Consider the following 18,354-nt stretch of genomic DNA (forward strand, 5'->3'; position numbering starts at 1 on the left):
GGTAGGCAGGGAAATCTGCCTGCCTTGCAGGTCTGAACTAGAGCCTTATCAGCCACTACCCTAGACTGACATACTTATATTCTTTGCCAGGCCATAGTAAACACAGGTGTGAAGGAACAATTTGCCATGGAAGCCAGGGAGCTGGAGAGCCCCACACCCACGTACCATCTCATTCCTGAGGCCAGCCGGCCCAGGGAGGAAGAAGATGTCAGCATGCTGCCTCAGCGGTCCACAGAAACTATGCAGCTAAAGAAGGAGATCTCTCTGCTGAATGGGGTCAGCCTGGTGGTGGGCAACATGATCGGCTCAGGAATCTTTGTCTCACCCAAGGGCGTGCTGGTCTACACTGCCTCCTATGGGTTGTCGCTGATCATATGGGCCATTGGTGGGCTTTTCTCCGTTGTGGGTGCCCTTTGCTATGCAGAACTGGGGACCACCATCACCAAGTCGGGGGCCAGCTACGCTTATATTCTAGAGGCCTTTGGGGGCTTCATTGCCTTTATCCGCCTCTGGGCCTCCCTGCTAATTGTTGAGCCCACCAGTCAGGCCATAATCGCTATCACCTTTGCCAACTACATCATCCAGCCCTCCTTTCCCACCTGCGAGCCCCCGTACCTGGCCTGCCGTCTCCTCGCTGCAGCCTGCATGTGTAAGTCTGAGGGCTTAGTGGGGGAGTATGCGTGGGGCTGTGGGTTATTTTTATAACGCTAATGGTAATTTATATTTGAACAGCACAATTTGCTTTTCTTTTTCTGTGGGGGAGAGAGGCATCTTACCTTTTTGAAGAAGCAATTTCACCAAAGTCATTTGTTCCTGAGATAAGTAAGGGTAAAGGATGGGGATGGGGAGAGTCTGAATCTGTTTGTGGCTTTTGGTGCCTCACTTTCCTTCTTCGGTGTCCCTGAGTTCTGTTCCCCAGTCTGTGTGACAGGTTGGTGCATGTCTTATATTTGTCTTAATTTGATTGGTGTCAACATCACTAGTTGTAACTTATCCCAGGTAAAACCCTCAGTGCTGAGGCGTTTATTCTGCTGCTCAAAAAAAAAAAAAAAAAAAGTTATTTTGCTTTCCACCTTTTAATCTTAGACCAGTTTAAAGCCATCAGTGAGGAAATGGGCTTCTCTAGACTGGGGGGGTCCCAAGGCTTTATGTCCTGCAGGCTCACAGTAGGACCACTCCTTCCTGCCACTGCCACTCTTCATAGGCTGATCTAAGCAGCAGGCACCACACCAAAATGGCTGTTTCCCACTGGTGTTTCAGATTTCTTTAAGCTGACTTTGTAAACAGGCTCTGCCTGTGGCCAGTGAGGAAGGTGGCTTCTACCCTGTATTTGGTTTCTGAGGGCAGAACCTGAGATCCCAGTGGATCTCTCTTTATTTTCCTTTTTTCTTATGAGGTTGTAAGGAGGAATTCTGTGTGAAAACACTGGAAGGGAGAGAAGATTATTGTGAACTTAGTCTAGTAAAGCTAGTGTTTTAGCTGAGAAGTGGCCCAGAATTCCCTGTGTTCCTTAGCACTGTGCTGCCAGAGGCACTTAATTATACTCTGTTCTTTCCATATCTTTGCTTGCAAAGCGTTGGCAGTATGTGTAGTTTATCCACAGTGTTAAAAATAGACTGACAGTACCTTGGACTTAGCCGTAAAGGATTGTACAGTATGCTGTGACTCCTGACTTTAAGGAATTTATTAAAGACAGATGTTAAAAGGGAACTCTTCCACAGATACCCCTGGGAGGAGAGAAAGTGGGAACTCAGCGGTATATCTGATAGGGTTTCACCAGGGGGACTCTAGCCTGACTGAGCTCTCTAAAAAAGGGAATAATTTTCTGATTATAAAACATGTTCGTTCAGGAGAAATTTAAATTAGCCTCAAATCACCTATAATCTACCACTAAGACATGAGTACTTTTATTTTTTTAAATATTTATTTATTTATTTTGGCCGCGTCATGCAGTGACTGAACCCGCGTCCCCTGCATTGGGAGCGCAGAGTCTTAATCGCTGGACTGTCAGGGAAGTCCCCAGACAGGAGTACTTTTTTTTTTTTAATAAATTTATTTTATTTATTTTTATTTTTGGCTGCGTTGGGTCTTCGTTGTGGTGCGTGGGCTTCTCATTGCAGTGACTTCTCTTATTGCGGAGCACGGCGCGCGGGCTTCGGTAGTTGTGGAGCACAGGCTTAGTTGCTCCGCGGCATGTGCGATCTGCTGGGGCCAGGGCTCAAACCCGTGTCCCCTGAATTGGCAGGTGGATTCTTAACCACCGCGCCACCAGTGAAACTCAGGAGTACTTTTTTTTTTTTTTAGGAGTACTTTTTAAAAAAAATTATTTATTTATTTATTTTTTATTTTATTTTATTATTTTTTTTGTGGTACGTGGGCCTCTCACTGTTGTGGCCTCTCCTGTTGCGGAGCACAGGCTCCGGACACACAGGCTCAGTGGCCATGGCTCATGGGCCCAGCCGCTCCGCGGCATGTGGGATCTTCCCGGACCGGGGCACGAACCCGTGTCCCCTGCATCAGCAGGCAGACTCTCAACCACTGTGCCACCAGGGAAGCCCAAAATAAATTTATTTATTTATTTATTTTTGGCTGCGTTGGGTCTTTGTTGTTATGTGTGGGCTTTTCTCTAGGCTTTTGTCTAGTTGCGGAGACGGGGTGGGGGTGGGGGGCTACTCCTCGTTGTGGTGCGCAGTCTTCTTATTGCAGTGGCTTCTCTTTGTTGTGAGCCCGGGTTGTAGGCACACGGGCTTCGGTAGTTGTGGCTCGCAGGCTGTAGAGCACAGGCTCAGTAGCACGGGCTTAGTTGCTCGCGGCGTGTGGGATCTTCCCGGACCAGGGCTCGAACCTGTGTCCCCTGCATTGGCAGGCGTGTTCTTAACCCTTGTGCCACCAGGAAGCCTGACATATGGGTACTTTTAATAGTTCAGTTATGTCTTCATTTCTTTCTGTTATAGAATTGGAATCATACTTTGCATATAACTTGATATTCTGCTTTTTAAACTTAGTATATCATGGATTTCCCCCCCTTTTTGTGAAATGTTCTTCAAAAGAAACATTTTTTTAAAATAAATTTATTTATTTAATTTATTTATTTTTGGCTGTGTTGGGTCTTCATTGTGGCACTTCATTGTGGCATTGTGGCATTCTTAACCACTGCTCCACCAGGGAAGTCCCAAAAGAAACATTTTTTAAAGTAATATATATATATATATATATCTTCTTTTTTATTAAAAGGTGATGCATAGACCCTACAGAGAATTAGAAAAATGCAAAAAAAGAAAAAAGAAAGTTAAAATCACCCATGATTTTACCTCCCAGAGAACTATTGTTACTATTTGTGTGAAACACCTTCCGCTATTTTTTTTCCTGCTTATCCATCATTTTAAAAAAGTACCCTTGATATAATACTCTTTGTGGTTTGTATACTGCATTTAAAAAATTTTAATATTTAATCCCTTTCACCAAATATTCTTAGAAAACAGGGTTTGGGACACACAAGTAGTTTCCAGGCAGTGTAATATAGTGGTTAAGATCATAGCCTCCCTTGGGAGTTCCCTGGTGGCCTAGTGGTTAGGATTCCAAAAGAAAGGACTTCCCTGGCGGTCCAGTGGTTAAGACTCTGAGCTTCCACTGCAGGGGGTGTGGGTTCAATCCCTGGTTGGGGAACTAGGATCCCGTATGCCTCTTGGCATGGCCAGTGGGTGGGGGGAGGGGGAAGATCATAGGCTCCCATGCCAGACTGGGTTTGATTCCAGCTTTACCATTGAGTAGCTATTGACCTTGGAGGAGATAGTTAACTGGTGCCTTAATTTTCTCATTTTGTAAAATGGGAATAGTGATTGTACTGTGAACTGAAGAAAACATGCACAACCTAAAAGTTGAGAATTATGTTTTATTCAGCAGACAAAACTGAGGACTTAAGCCTGGGGCACAGCATCTCAGATAGCTCTGAGACACTGCTGCAAAGAGGTAAGGGAGGGGCCGGGATATATAGGAGTTTTTGCAACAAAGACCAGGTAGTTGGAACATTAAAAGATTACTGTTTTTTGTTTGTTTTTGTTTTTTCGCTGCCAAAAAAATGGGATCGAACCCATGCCCCCTGCAGTGGAAGCTTGGAGTCTTACCCACTGGACCGCCAGGGAAGTCCCAAAAGATTACTGTTAATTAAAGAAAACCAGATATCTCATTAAGGAATTTAGCTCTTTTCTGTGTATGGAAAAATGCAAAAGTCAGGGCTCATTGAAATCATTCCTTTGATATGTAGCTCAGCTATCTGGGGGCAATGTCCTGTGGTTTCTCAACCTAAGTCTCTTCAGGGTGCACTGTTGGGGGTGGCTGCAGTTAGTGGGTGGCTGACTGCTAGGTGGCAGGCATCCGTTTCAATCCTGAGTTCCCTTAGGGCTCTCCGTGGAGCAGCGGTTTTGTGATGGCTTGATGGCTGCAACATTCTTTGTTTACTGATATGGCAGGCAACATTTTTCTTTCATTTCATTGATAGTACCTATCTGAAAAGATTGTTGTGAGGAATAAGTGAATCAATACAAATAAAGTACAATACTTCTCTCTGCCTGGCATACAGTAAATGCCCTATAATATCATTATTAAAAATAATGCTGCTGTGTAGAAATCATTTTCAGAGTTTCTTCATATTTTATTAGGATAAAATTATAAAAGAGAAATCCCTGTGTCTAAAGAATTAAACTGTTTTAAGTTTCTTCGTGTTTTACCCAGTTGCTTTCTAGAAGATTTCGTGAATTTGTACTCTTTTCTGAGCACCTGTGAGTGCCTGTGCATTGGTCCCTTGATGACCTTAGGATGAATTCCAAGAGTAACCAAATCAAAGGGCACCTCTGTACATAATTTTTCACATAAAGAAGATTTTTGTTTGTTAAATCTTTTTTCTTTTATGATTTTTCCCATTGTTTTTTCTTAGGAAGCCCATCCCCACACTAGGAACTGATCTTTTGATTGGAGGAGAGACCTCACCTCTTAGAAATGCAGAGTTATGGTATCATATGACTTCTTTCGGGCTTCCCTGGTGGCGCAGTGGTTGAGAGTCCGCCTGCCGATGCAGGGGACACGGGTTCGTGCCCTGGTCCGGGAAAATCCCACATGCCGCGGAGCGGCTGGGCCTGTGAGCCATGGCCGCTGAGCCTGAGCGTCCGGCGCGTGTGCTCCGCAATGGGAGAGGCCACAGCAGTGAGAGGCCCGCATATCGGAAAAAAAAAAAAAAAAAAAAAAAAACTTCTTTCATTCAAATGTACTTTTACACAGATTACTCAGTATTTGCATTACCAAAAACCCCTATTCCAGAAACCAAGGTATTTCCATAAAGCGGACCTGAGGGCGGGAAACTTGTCAGAGGTGGTGCCAAGTCATTAAAACCTTGTCCCATCCTAACAGATTAGGGTTTAGGGCTCAGTTTACTCCTCTTCTTGGAAATTAGGGTGTAGAATCAGGCTGATGTATCATCCAGCTAAGCTGGGGTGTCCTGGAGGGAGCCTCCTTGGACAGAGGTGGCACTGAGAGCAGCCTGGTCTCAAGAGACCTAAATTGGAAGAAACCAACTATGTCATAATTAGGGGAAAAAACAAAGATCTGCACTGAATGCTGGGTGAGGCTTGGGTAGGAGAATTATGTTAGTCTTGAAACTGAGACATGAGAGGGGTCCAGGTTAGTTGGGAGACTGCTTAAAGAAGTTATATCCATGCTAAGCTAGACAATTAAAGTTCCATCCTAGAAGAAAGGGCCTAGGCAGTCTCCATATACCTAACTCTAGGGCAGAGCTGCAAGCTGTTGGCCCACGGGCCACCCTTGGCCCACAGATATATTGGGCCTGCACAGAGTTCTAAATAATTTTGAATTACTTGCCAACATTTAAAAATCAGGACTTGCCCTTTCTCTTGAAAAATCAAAAGTTCTGGCAAACTTGGACCCATATTCCAGCCTCACACAATCAGCTGCATTTGAGTAGTGGTTACTCCTTTAAATGAAGCATATATTCTCCCATTGACTGCAGTCCCCAACTCCCTCTTGTTTTATGTCCAGACATTCTTGCCTTTGCTCATTTATATTACCTTCTCGGGCCCTGAAGGCATTGCTATTTCAGATCCTGGCTTCCAGCAGCCCTCCAGTCCAGTCCCAGGTTATACATGGCAGGGAGATACATCCAAGCAGCATTTTTTTTTTTGGATTTCAGATTGTCTTAGGTACTCATTATGTCAGAACAGTGGTTCTCAACTGGAGATGAGTTACCCCCCCAGGAGACATTTGGCAAGGTTTGGAGACATTTTTGGTTGTTGCAACTGCTGGGAAGGGGTGTTGCTGGCATCCAGTGGGTACAGGTCAGGAGTGCTGCTGAACATCCTATAATGCACAAGACAGCCCCGCATGACAGACTTATCTGGCCCAAAATGTCAATTGTGCTGAGATTGAGAAACTCATTCTGCTGTTATGTATTCTGGGATCTGGGACTCTTCTGTGGTGGGTGGGGCCTCAGGCTGCCCGCTGAACTCCGTATGCTTAGGGGCTCTTATTCACTTATGGGACTGTAGGGGAAAATGGCACTTCTTGAGGTCCATAGGTCCTTTCTCTGACCAGGTGACCAGCAGTATTCTCAGTAGCCCAGGTGCCCAGCATTGTAGGAGTACTTGATTTGTCTGCAGAAGCGTGTGTTTCTGGCTTAGGTCTTGGTGCATTTATCGTTGTGGGATTCTGTCTGTTATGTAACCTCAAATACATCATTGGAGAGTATTTGCCATGAACTGACGTGGAAGTCAGTTCAGCACTGACACAGTGGCATCAGCAGAGGTGTGCTCACAGCTGAGACTCCATTGTCCCTGAGGGTTTGTTTGGTAAGGCTGACAGGGAAGGGAAGAGGAGGGGAAGGAAGAAGGAAAGGGAGACTGTCAAGTGTGAGACTGCAGTGAGGAAACACTGTGTGATGTATGAATGGCTTCCTATTGCCTCTTGCTGTCTTGGACTCATGCCTGGGCAGGGTTCCGAGTAGGAAGGATACTCTCCTCTATTTTGGTCAGTTGTTGCTATGGATAGACAGCTTTTATGTTCTGACAGTGACAGGCCTGAGGAGGACTGGCCTTGACCACAGTTGCTCAAAAACCCTGGATTCTAACCCTATGTATAGGTTGAATGTTTTGATAATAAGATTAAATATGTATACTTGTGGAATTGAAAACAAGGAGGCTTTTTAAAAAGACATGTACATTATGTATTCATACACATGCCAAGAGGTAGCTTCTGATTCCAGGATCTCCACTTGGAACGGTTTACCTCTCCTAGACTGTTGTAGAACATTTCTCTCCTAAGAGAATTGTAGATGTTTTTTTCCCCTTCTTTTTCTTTTCCCACTTTGTCGTCATTGTTAAGGATTGCACTCCTCTGTCCTTGAAGGCCTGTTTGTGGGAGGAATTGGAAGGTTCCTTTTCCTCCCAGTGCTTGTAGGAGAAGGGAGCTGTGACAGTCAGCATAACTGGAACTACAGCTTCAGATGCCAGGCCATCTCCTCATCAGAAGGAGAGTATGAGAGTTGCAGTTTTGTCTGTGGGCACATGTATTACTCAGGATTAGTCTGGGTGTCAAACAACTGAAAACCAAAAGGAGCATGGCTCAAGCATGTTGAAATTTATTTCTCACGTGTTAGAAGTAGGCAGCGTGGGGCTAGTAGGATGACTTCATAATTCTTCAGGTTCCTTCCTTCTGTTTTACTGCTCTGCCATCCTCAGCATGTGACTTCTGGCTGGTCCAGGATGGCTACTCAAGCTCCAGTCATGTCTACCTTGTAGCTGACAGGAAGGACAAAGAAAGACACCTCTCACCCTTCAAAGATACTCCTATAAGGTCTTACTTATGCGACACTTTGCTTATATCCCTGGGTTAAGAACTTAGTTACTTGGCCATACCTGCCTGCAAAAGAGGCTGGGAAATGTCATCATTATTTTGGGCAGCCAGACTCCAGCTAAAATTTCTATTACTAAGGAAAGATGGAAGAACAGATATTAGAAGATATGTAGCCATCTTTGCCACAGAGAGACTTTGGGGATTTATTTCTGCTTAGGGATTGGATCTGGATCTGCTGTTTGAGTATTTCTCAGCAAAGAGCCCCTAGAGAGCCTGGAAGACCCTCACATGGGTCCCACAGTCATTGGTGCAGGCATGCAGCAAGGAAATGAGATTGGAGGAAGAGGGAAGGCGTGGATGTTTTAATTGTGGTAGTTGAGTCTGAGCGCCTGGCCTCCAGGCTCAGCCTGGCTGTCTTGTATTTGAGCTCTGGTGTAGTCCTTGCTGCTAGATGGTAATGGGAGTTCTGGGAGGCGGGTGGGGGGGTGGAGTGGGGAGGTGGGGGATCAGATGGTGAAATTTTGTTTCTTAATTAGAATCAGGAAAACATTCGAGGGAGTTGGCTTCTGCTTGGTAGACTGTTCTCGGAGCTCTCTGTTCTCTGGCAGGGCTGAGAGTCCAGTGAAGCAAGCAGGGCTCCTGGGGCCAGCATTTAAGGATGCACTCACTCTCAGGTTTGCCAGGTTGTCCCCCGACAGTGAGTGCCTACTTAAATTTTGTGCCCTGGGCTCCTTACTCACCTTACTCTACTCCTGGTCCTGCTCCCTGGCTACATAGTGTTGTTGTTTTATAAATTTATTTTATTTATTTATTCATTTTTGGCTGCATTGGGTCTTTGTTGCTGCGCGTGGGCTTTTCTCTAGTTGCGGCCAGTGGGGGCTACTCTTCGTTGTGGTGCACGGGCTTCTCATTGCAGTGGCTTCTCTTGCTGCAGAGCACGGGCCTTAGGCGCGAGGACTTCAGTAGTTGTGGCTCGTGGGCTCTAGAGCGCAGGCTCAGTAGTTGTGGTCCACGGGCTTAGTTGCTCCGCGGCATGTGGGATCTTCCCGGACCAGGGCTTGAACCCGTGTCCCCTGCATTGACAGGCAGATTCTTAACCACTGCACCACCAGGGAAGTCCTACAGAGTGTTTTAAATTAAGTACTTTTATTGAGAAAGAAGTGTATGTGCATGGTAAGTCAGTCAAACTATATAAAATGGTATACAGTGGAAAAGTCTCCTCCCTCTCAGAGCTTTAGTCTTCTTCCCTGAGGCAGCTGCTGTGACCAGGCTTTTGTGTATCCTTCCATCTGGTCTTTGAGAAGGGGCTCTGCAGGGGCTTCCATTGAGGTGCTGCCTTCACTCATTGAATTCCCACTGTGTGCAGAGAGGCCCAAACCTTGGGGGCAGTTTGTACCCGGATGGAGGGAAGGAAAAGGAGCAGAACCCAGAGGAGGGAGTGCCTGTCAGTGGGCTGAGGAGTGTGTCAGCTTCTCTCCCCATTTTGCAGCCACATTTCAGTGCTACAAACCAGAAGCATAGCAAGCACAGCCAGGACATTGTGAGACAGCCTCTTTCTCCGTGTGTATGTCCATCTTTCTGTTTCTATTGCTCTTGTCTCCATCTCTTTGTGTCTGCCTCCTTGTCTTTGTCTCTTGTCTGTCTTGCCTCTGCCTCTGTCTTCTGTATGTTTCTGTGTCTTTCCTCGTCAACCTTTTTTTTTTTAACATCTTTATTGGAGTATAATTGCTGTACAATCGTGTGTTAGTTTCTGCTGTATAACAAAGTGAATCAGCTATACATATACATATATCCCCATATCCCCTCCGTCTTGCGTCTCCCTCCCACCCTCCCTATCCCACCCCTCTAGGTGGTCACAAAGCACCGAGCTGATCTCCCTGTGCTATGCGGCTGCTTCCCACTAGCTATCTGTTTTACATTTGGTAGTGTATATACGCCCATGCAACTCTCTCACTTCGTCCCAGCTTACCCTTCCCCCTCCCCAGGTCCTCAAGTCCATTCTCTACATCTTTGTCTTTATTCCTGTCCTGCCCCTAGGTTCTTCAGAACCTTTTTTTTTTAAGGTTCCATATATATGTGTTAGCATACAGTATTTGTTTTTCTCCTTCATCAATCTTTTTCTCACAAGCTGCACAGCTTCTTACAAGCTGCTCTCACTTCTGCTCGTTTTTGTAGTCCTGCTTCCTTCCTCTGCTTTCTTGTGGCTTTTCTTCCTCTATTACAGGGGCTCGTAGGTGATTTTGACTTGCTGTGGCCCCTGACTTCGCTGCTGTTAGATAGGTTCAGTCTCTTGGTATCCTGACTCCATATTCTTGGGAGAGATAAATAGGCTCAGCTTGGGTCCGTTGTTGGACTCTGTCAGCCGTGATAGGGAAGGGGGAGCAATTCCCAAGAAGGGGCCTGGCAGGTACTTCAAAATATGCTTACTGTATTGCACAGAGGCCTGTGTATTACTGGTGGCTATTTATTAGGTAATCCTCATGTTAGCTGATCTAGGCTTAGCTTCACACAGTGAACTCTGATTAGCAGGCAGGTCCCCGGGAAGACCTGCCAGCAGTGTGCATTCCTTTGGTCTTATCCCTTCCCCCTTGGCCATCATTTACTCCCCACCGCCTCATTTCTCCCCCACCCCCCTGCCCCCATGCACCCTATATGACTGACTAGTAAGCACCCGTGTCATTTGCCAAAGTACTGAATGAAAGCTCTTAAAGTGCCATGGAGGCTGTTCAGCCACTCATGTTTATATCCACAGGCTGGCCCTAGGCTCTCCTCTCCATTTGAGTGGAGGAATGTCCAACTTGCTGAAAACTGCCTTGCTCCAGGGGATTGGTAGTTAAGCGAAAGTCATCACCATCTTGATTCCAACTAGGGTTGATGAGTTCCCATCTTTGCTTGGCAGTAAGCTTAAGAAAACAGTATGCTTTTGTTTCCCCCTAAGAATTTGTGGTCTCCTTGGGGAAGTACCACCCAGATGCCTGAGGGAGAGAGAGGAATCTTCTTGAGACATATGTCCATATGACCACAGCACAAGGTACTAAGCTGTGTGTGAAGTGAGAATGTTGTAGTGTTCAGGGAGAGAGAGCTCAGGGAGGAGCTAGCTGATATATTTTAGCAAGGTTTTACAGAGGAAGTGGGGACTGAGCTAGACCTTGAAAGTGGGAGTTGCTATTGCCTATGGCAGGAGGAGGAGGGGAGGACATTTCTCTCATGTGTATATCTGGCATCAGTAAGGAGAGAGTCTGGCTGAAGGAGAGAGTGCAACATGGGTAGAAGTAGGTAGACGTGGACTGGAGGATGAGCCCCCAAATTTTGTAATAGCATTTGAGGTTCTCGTAAAAGTTCTATTTTTGGAGGCTAGAGGTGTCACTGTGGAGGCCCTTGGATACTGATACTCTCCATGGATCAGAGCAGTTCCTATTTAGCAGGGGTAAGGTGGTGGGACCTCTAACACAGGACCCAGGTATCACTGAGGTACGTGAGGAGCTGGAACGGAAAGCCAGCAGTGCTGATGCAAGCCCACTTTTCCATGGGCCTATCTGAGAACTGGGAGGTTTGGATAGGAATGGGGGTGGGGGAGATCAGGGGAGTCTATGTAAGCTTGGGAATGGTAGTTAGCCTCTGTCAACCTCAGTTTCCTCATCTGTAAAATGAGAATAGGAATGTCTGTTCCGTGGTTGTGAGAATTAATTGAGAGGATGTATGTGAAATTGTCAGGCACATGACAGCCTTTTAAAAAAATAATTACATGCAAAACATTGTCTCCCTAACTGCTAGGTGACCTGCCACCTGCATTTAAATTGACCTTATTTGTTGTTGGGCCTCTCTTGTCCCCATTCTCTAATGTGGCCATGGAGAGGTCTTGTGCCCCAGGTGGTTTGAAACTTTGGGAATCTGAGTGGGGAAGAATGGGTGAAGTTCACCATTCCTGGGCCTGGGGGGAATTTCCAAAAATGGTTCGGGCTGTCAGAATGCATGAATATGTGGTAGTGCATGCCTTTGTATCATTACTTGTCAACATTGATGGGATGTTTTCCTCTCAGCTGGGGCAGATGGGGGAATGTCCCCCATTTGCCTGTTCTCCTGGTTCTGACTGGTCCATCGGCCCCTTTGCCTTAGGCAGACAGGATAGAAATGATGCGCTTTGTAAAGAGAGGTTGGGCATCGGTGCCCTCAGCTCAAGCCTGCCACTGACTTTATGGTTTTCTTCCTAGGTCTGCTGACGTTTGTGAACTGTGCCTACGTCAAGTGGGGCACACGTGTGCAGGACACATTCACTTACGCCAAGGTCCTGGCACTCATTGCCATCATTGTCATGGGCCTTGTTAAACTGTGCCAGGGTAAGAAGGGCCCCAGGTCAGAAGGAGGGTGGGTGACTCTGGGAGTTCCCCTGGATTCCCTGAGGAGGATGTGGGGACTCCGTTAGCTTTACTGCTCAGCTCTTTCTGTATATGTGCTAGACTGTGTCAGTGAGAACAGGAAATCTGTTCTTGGGCTTCTTGGGCCAGGCTGGTTTGGTCTAGTGGACATGAGTTAGCCCCTCCCTCGGGGCTGCTTTCCCTCTGTGGTGGTGGGGAGAATTGCAAGAAGCCAGCCGAAGGCCTAGGAGCTTTTGAAACTTGGGTTGTAATTGGGTCATAAAAGTAATCAGTGGAGATAGAGTGAGCCCTGCTCTGGCTCCTGCTTTTGGTCTGTGACCGCCAGTCAGTGGGGAGGAGGGCTTGGCCCTCCTTGAGAGGGGTGGGAAGTGTGTGGGAGGCAGGGAGATGGGGTCTGGAAATGAGTGGTTATTTTGCAGCCTTTACTTTTCATCTGGACTTGCTCTTATTTATCATTTCCTCCCAAAGTCAGCTCTCAGCAGAATATTAAAATATTGTGAAGTTGGCACTGACTTTCCTGCCTGTTGGCCTTAGAGAGCTTTTCATTCCCAGATCAGAGTAGGCTGACAGGGAGGGTAACAGGCCTCCCAATATTCCCTGCCCCTTAGAGAAGTCCTGAGGTGCCCTTGGCCAAGGATGTCTCAATCATTAGACAACACAGTTCTCTGGGTCATCTGTCTCTAAACTTGGCTGTGTTTACAATCCCCTGAGGAGCTGAGACTCCAACCTCAGACCTGTTGGATCAAACTCTGGTTGGCTTGGAGTTCAAAAAAATGTGTTTTGGGGAATTCCCTGGTGGCCTAGTGGTTAGGATTCTGGCTTTCACTGCCGAGGGCCCAGGTTCAATCCCTGGTCAGGGAACTAATATCCCACAAGCCGCGTGGCGCGGCCAAGGAACAAAACAAAACAAAAAAAGAAAAAGGTGTGTTTTTAAGAAGCGCCCTGGGTGAATCTTAGGCAGCTGGTCCAGTACCTGTGTGCCAAGTTAGTACAGCCAGCCGTCTGGATGTTCCTAGAGTCTCTGAAACATCTTGGGGTCTAATTGGGTAGTTGAGTAATTCTCCCTTCAGGATCTGTGCCCTAGGGAACAGCTACTGTGTATGATGAGTGGCACCCCTGGGGTTCGGGAGTCTCTACTTACCCCCTCTTTGTTGCACACCCAGACCTTTTTGCCACATTGGGGGATGGGTCTAGGCTTTCTGCAGTGGGTGACAGCAGGCTTCCTTAGAAGTCTGGGTCTTATTAAAAACCTCCAATGTGTCTAGAAGGTCTGTCTCCTGGACAGCTGGGTGCTGTTCCCTTGGCTTGCAAGTCTGCAGTCTCTGGAGGCCTCCAAGGAGGATAACAGATGTCTAGGCTGCCTCTCCAAAGGTGGAGGTGGCCCAGGCCTACCCCAGGCCCAGTGAGAAATAAGATCCCAGTTCCTTCGAAGCCTGTTATTTCCTGCTGCACACAACCATAGCCACTGCGAGTAGAGCAACAGAGTTCTCTCCATGAGACTGAGAGACCCATTTGACCAAGTTGTGGAACTGTCTGGGCCATGAGAGGTAGTTCCACAGGAAGGTCTAATTGTTAATGAAAAATGACTCCTTTATGTGAAACAGGGTTCTTTCTAAAAATAAGAAGAACTGTGGGCTACGGTGTGGTCTCCCGCAGGAAATGGAAATTCACTAGGGCTTTGGAAAAGGTGTTATCAGGTCAGAAGGCAGCCAGGAATGCCTTTGTTTTTCTGAGATTGTCTAGTTCTACTAAAGGAAAATGAACTATTCAGAGGGAGTGGGTGGGGTGTGGGGAACTGGTGGTGGTGGTTCTTTTGGTATTAAATTGTTTTTGTTTTTTGTTTTCTTCTCCCTGCCCTCTTGCTTTTCCCTTCTTTTCTTGACCTGCCTCCTCTCTCCTTTTCTTGCCTCTCCCCTTCCTCTTTCTTGCTGCCCCTCCCCCTCCTTCCTCTTCTCCTTACACCTGCCATCTCTCCTGTCCTTCTCCTTCTTCCTCTTTCTCCTCTCTGTACCCCCCGCTGCCACCCCCTCCGCCTTTGCCCCCACAGGACACTCTGAGCACTTTCAGGATGCCTTTAAGGGTTCCTCCTGGGACTTGGGAGACCTCTCTCTCGCCCTCTACTCTGCCCTCTTCTCTTACTCAGGTTGGGACACCCTTAATTTTGTAACAGAAGAAATCAAAAACCCAGAAAGGTAAAGGTGGGATCTCATTCTCCCCAACTTGGCTGGAACTCCCGCTGATAGTGGGCACGCTTGCCATCTTCCCTCCCCTCCTCCCTCTGTCTCTCATCCCTTCTTCTTCCTGTTCCCCCTTCACCAGCTGTGAGGGATTAGGGGTGAGGACGGGAGTGAGTGAAGGTGGGAAGCCCCTGGCTCCTTGGCCTCATATTCACACTGGAGGATCCCCAGTGTCCTTCCTGGAGGAGAGGTCCTTCAGTGGGCAGCAGCTAACCCAGCTGGGGCTGAGATGTTAAGACCTTGCACTCTGGTGCTGACACTGAAGCCTGGGGAGCCAGAAGCTTATTCTGGGCAGCCGGGTTCCCAGCCTGGCCTCCAGTCCCTAGAGGACAGTGCTCCTCCTTCAGTGGGACCCAGTGGTCCCAGTGGGGTAAGGATCAAATATTGATCATGAGCCATCTTCACAGGGAAGGGTCTCTCTCTCTCTCTCTCTCTCTCTCTCTCTCTCTCTCTCTCTTTCTCTCTCTCTCTTTCTCTCAGGAGAAAGAGCCCGGGGTGTGGGGCGCATACTTCCCTTAGGCTACATGGGGAAGAGGAGTCAGCCTCAAAGATCCAGAGGCCAGGGAATTCCTGGGTAACTTTGACCCCCAAGGAGAGGTTGGTTCCAGGTAGTCCTATTTCTGTTGTCCTGACAGAAATTTGCCCCTGGCCATTGGGATTTCTATGCCGATTGTGACACTCATCTACATCCTGACCAACGTGGCCTATTACACAGTGCTGAGCATTTCAGATGTCCTTGGCAGTGATGCCGTGGCTGTGGTGAGTCTGTTGGGATCTCCATTTGCTCGTCATCTCATAGTACTGAATGGCTGGATCTTTGTTTCTGCTGCCACTCCAGCTCTGCAGGGCCAGGTGGTGGGTCTGTGCCAGAGGGCGGGCTGCTCAGCAGTGATGGCATTTGTCCTGAGAGATGCAGGAGGCTGTGGAAACCCTGTCGTGTGCTGAGTGCCCCTTCTGTGCTCTGTCCCCAGACATTTGCTGACCAGACATTTGGCATGTTTAGCTGGACCATTCCCATTGCTGTTGCCCTGTCCTGCTTTGGGGGCCTCAACGCATCTATCTTTGCTTCATCAAGGTACTGTGTTTCTGCTTCACTGATAACAGACCAGTATTTAATTCTCTGAGGCTCTAGGTGAATCCATCGGAGCCCTTCTTTCCCTTATCCCTCTCTCGGACATGCAGGGTGTGTATGTGTGTGTATGCATGTGTGGCCACGATCGTATAGTGGTTAGTACTCTGTGTTGTGTATGCATGTGTGCATGCGTGTCCTTGCCTTTGTACAACACTTGTGTGCTGGTCGCTTACGTTTCCATGTGAGATGAGGACAGATTGGTAAGAGGTAGAGGGGAAGAAGGCAGTAGCTTGGAGGAGGGATCCTGTTGGGGACCAGACTCTAGGCTCCTGCAGATTATGCTGCAGGCCCAGGATTCATTCTTGTAATAAATGATTATTGAGCACTTGCTGTATACTGGGTACTGGTACAGGATGACTCTGCCCCTCACATCACAGAAAACAGTGTGGCCGACAGGTAGGCTCCAGCTCTTTTCTGTGCACAGAGACTTACCTGTAAGAGCACTGTCCTTCCAGTTGTTTCATAGAGAGGACCAGTTCTGCCTTTTCAGGCTATTCTGCTACCTGGTCTCAGGGTTCCAGCACGTCCCCTCTTCTTCAGCACTTCACTTCATCACTTGGCCCTTCTCCTTGGTAGATGTTCATTTGGAGGCAGCTGTGCACAAGCTTCTCTCATCTTCACTTAGAGAAATCACAAAACAGTTTCTCATCTCCCCCTTCCTTATTGGACATACTTCTAAAGGAAATGGTTTGCATTTTGACTGTCATTCATCTTTCTACCCATAGGTAGGCTTCTACTACCTTAAAAATGTTCTTGTCAAGGGTGCCAGTGACTTCCTTCTTAGCCTGCTTTCAGTTCTTATCCTACTGGACCCCTGAAGCAAGTGATATTTACCACCCTTCTTCCTCTGAAACTATTCCCATGGCTTCTGTGACCCTCTGATATCTAAGAGGAAGTCTGCTTTCTTGATTTCTCTTCCACTCACCCTATAAATGTTGCTGTCTCCAGGGCCAGGAGTGTAATAGGCATTCAATAAATATTTGCCACATGAACAGATAGGAGAATGAATTAATGAGAGAGATAGTTTTGTCCAATTCATTCTTCTTACTAATTTTGACACCCCAGTCCATGTACTTGGGGCCTCTGTAGGGCAACCAGAGTAGTAATAAAGAGACCAAGGCCTTGTAAAAGAATATGGTGTCAGGGGTTCCCTGGTGGCCTAGTGGTTAGTATTCTGGGCTTTCACTGCCGTTGCCCACTCAAAGATGATGTTTCCCATAGCCTCACCCTTATTGAGGCCCAGGACATCCCAACTGACTCTGCCAATTGTCCCAAAATATTTAGGTAGTAGGTATATTCTAGCCTCACTCAGCTGTCTTGTGGCATTGACAGGATGAGGGTGAGGGTGAGGGTAGGGGACTCAGAGTAAGAATCTGGACCTGCACATGAAGTGAACTGCAGTAATGTCGAGGTAATGCACAACCATTTCTGCCTGTGTTACCTTCTTCACTTTCTCTTTATTACCCATGCAGCTGTCTTTGGCTTTGTACTAGACACCTTTGCCTCACCTTCACATCCTCTCCAGCATTCCCTCTGCATATTTCTCCTCTACTTTAGTACGGATATTAGCCGTGTGAGCCAACTTCAACATCGTGCCCTGTGACATCCTTCCAGATGATACCATCAACTCCTGTGGCTCCACCTGGATGGCCCATAAGTATCTCAGACTTCACATGCGCCCCACGTATGCTTTGTCTCCAACTGTGAGGTTGTGGTCCGTCATTCCTCCTTTCTTGGCCTCTTGGCCTCTTTTTGTTTTTGTCGGGGGTGATGCACCACACAGCTCGTGGGATCTTAGTTCCCCAACCAGGGATCGGACCTGGGCCCTCAGCAGTGAAAGCGCAGAGTCCTGACCACTGGACTGCCAGAGAATTCCCAGCCTCTTGGCCTCTTGATTTTTTCCCTTGGAGTCCACCCTCATCTCCCAGCTCAAGCGTGTGGGCACACACAGAAGACCAGCAGATTCGTCCTCTGCCAGGGTGTCTACCCTCATTCAGACCTCTTCTATTATGGGACCTTGTCACAGATGTCTGGCCATTCCCCCATACCTTAGCCTCTCCCTGCTTTAGTTGGCCTCAGTGATATTACCAGAGTCTCTGTGTCAAATCCAGTCAGGCTGTTACTTCAGAGCCACAGCTGGTTCTTGGTGTGTGTTCAGACTCCACAGCATGGCCTCATAAGCAGGTTTTTCCCAGCACTCTCCTCACACCTTATCCTGGGACTACAGGCATTCTAGCACCCACCTTCAAAGAGGCTATATTCTTTTATGCCTCTAAGCCTCTTTTGCCTTTGCCCATGCTGTGTCTCCACCCAACGCTCACCTTCTGGAAAACCCCAACTCTTCTTCCCAGTCCAGATGTGATCATCTCTTGTGAAGCTTTTTGTTCCCCAGCCCACCCCCAAGCCTGGTGCTGTGTGCTCCATGATGCTGCTGACTATCTGGATGGCGTTTCAATTCTCTGCTGCTCTGTTTCCCAGTCAGTAGGGCTCATTATGCGCAGAGAGAAAGCTTGGGTTGTCTCTTTGAGCCCCAGGCTCTCCCTGACTTTTCATATACCAGGAGCTCAGGGAAGGTACATGGAGGGCAGACCATCAGAAGTCTGGCTGCCCTTCTTTAAAAAGCCATTATGTTATGTAGGAAATGTGTGGGGTGGCAGAGTGGGGTACCCTGGTGGGGTGCCAATGGGTGGGGTGCCAATGGGTGATGCCAGTGGGTGATGGCAGGGTGAGGTATCCATTGGGTGATGGTGGA

At 47.6% G+C, this 18,354-nt stretch overlaps 1 protein-coding gene across 5 annotated transcripts in view; it reads left to right on the forward strand.

Moving 5' to 3' along the window:
* The window catches only part of SLC7A6 (solute carrier family 7 member 6), a 37,602-nt gene that overhangs the window by 10,151 nt on the left and 9,097 nt on the right, over positions 1–18,354 (forward strand). For all 5 annotated transcript variants that reach the window (XM_032613831.1, XM_032613827.1, XM_032613826.1 and 2 more), the window contains 5 exons: positions 91–649; positions 12,069–12,194; positions 14,281–14,425; positions 15,106–15,229; positions 15,442–15,545. In XM_032613831.1, the coding sequence (XP_032469722.1) occupies positions 91–649; positions 12,069–12,194; positions 14,281–14,425; positions 15,106–15,229; positions 15,442–15,545 (1,058 nt within the window). The remainder of the gene's footprint in view (positions 1–90; positions 650–12,068; positions 12,195–14,280; positions 14,426–15,105; positions 15,230–15,441; positions 15,546–18,354) is intronic.

The sequence above is a fragment of the Phocoena sinus genome, chromosome 19 (assembly GCF_008692025.1).
Source record: "Phocoena sinus isolate mPhoSin1 chromosome 19, mPhoSin1.pri, whole genome shotgun sequence".
Classification (NCBI taxonomy): Eukaryota; Metazoa; Chordata; class Mammalia; order Artiodactyla; family Phocoenidae; genus Phocoena; species Phocoena sinus.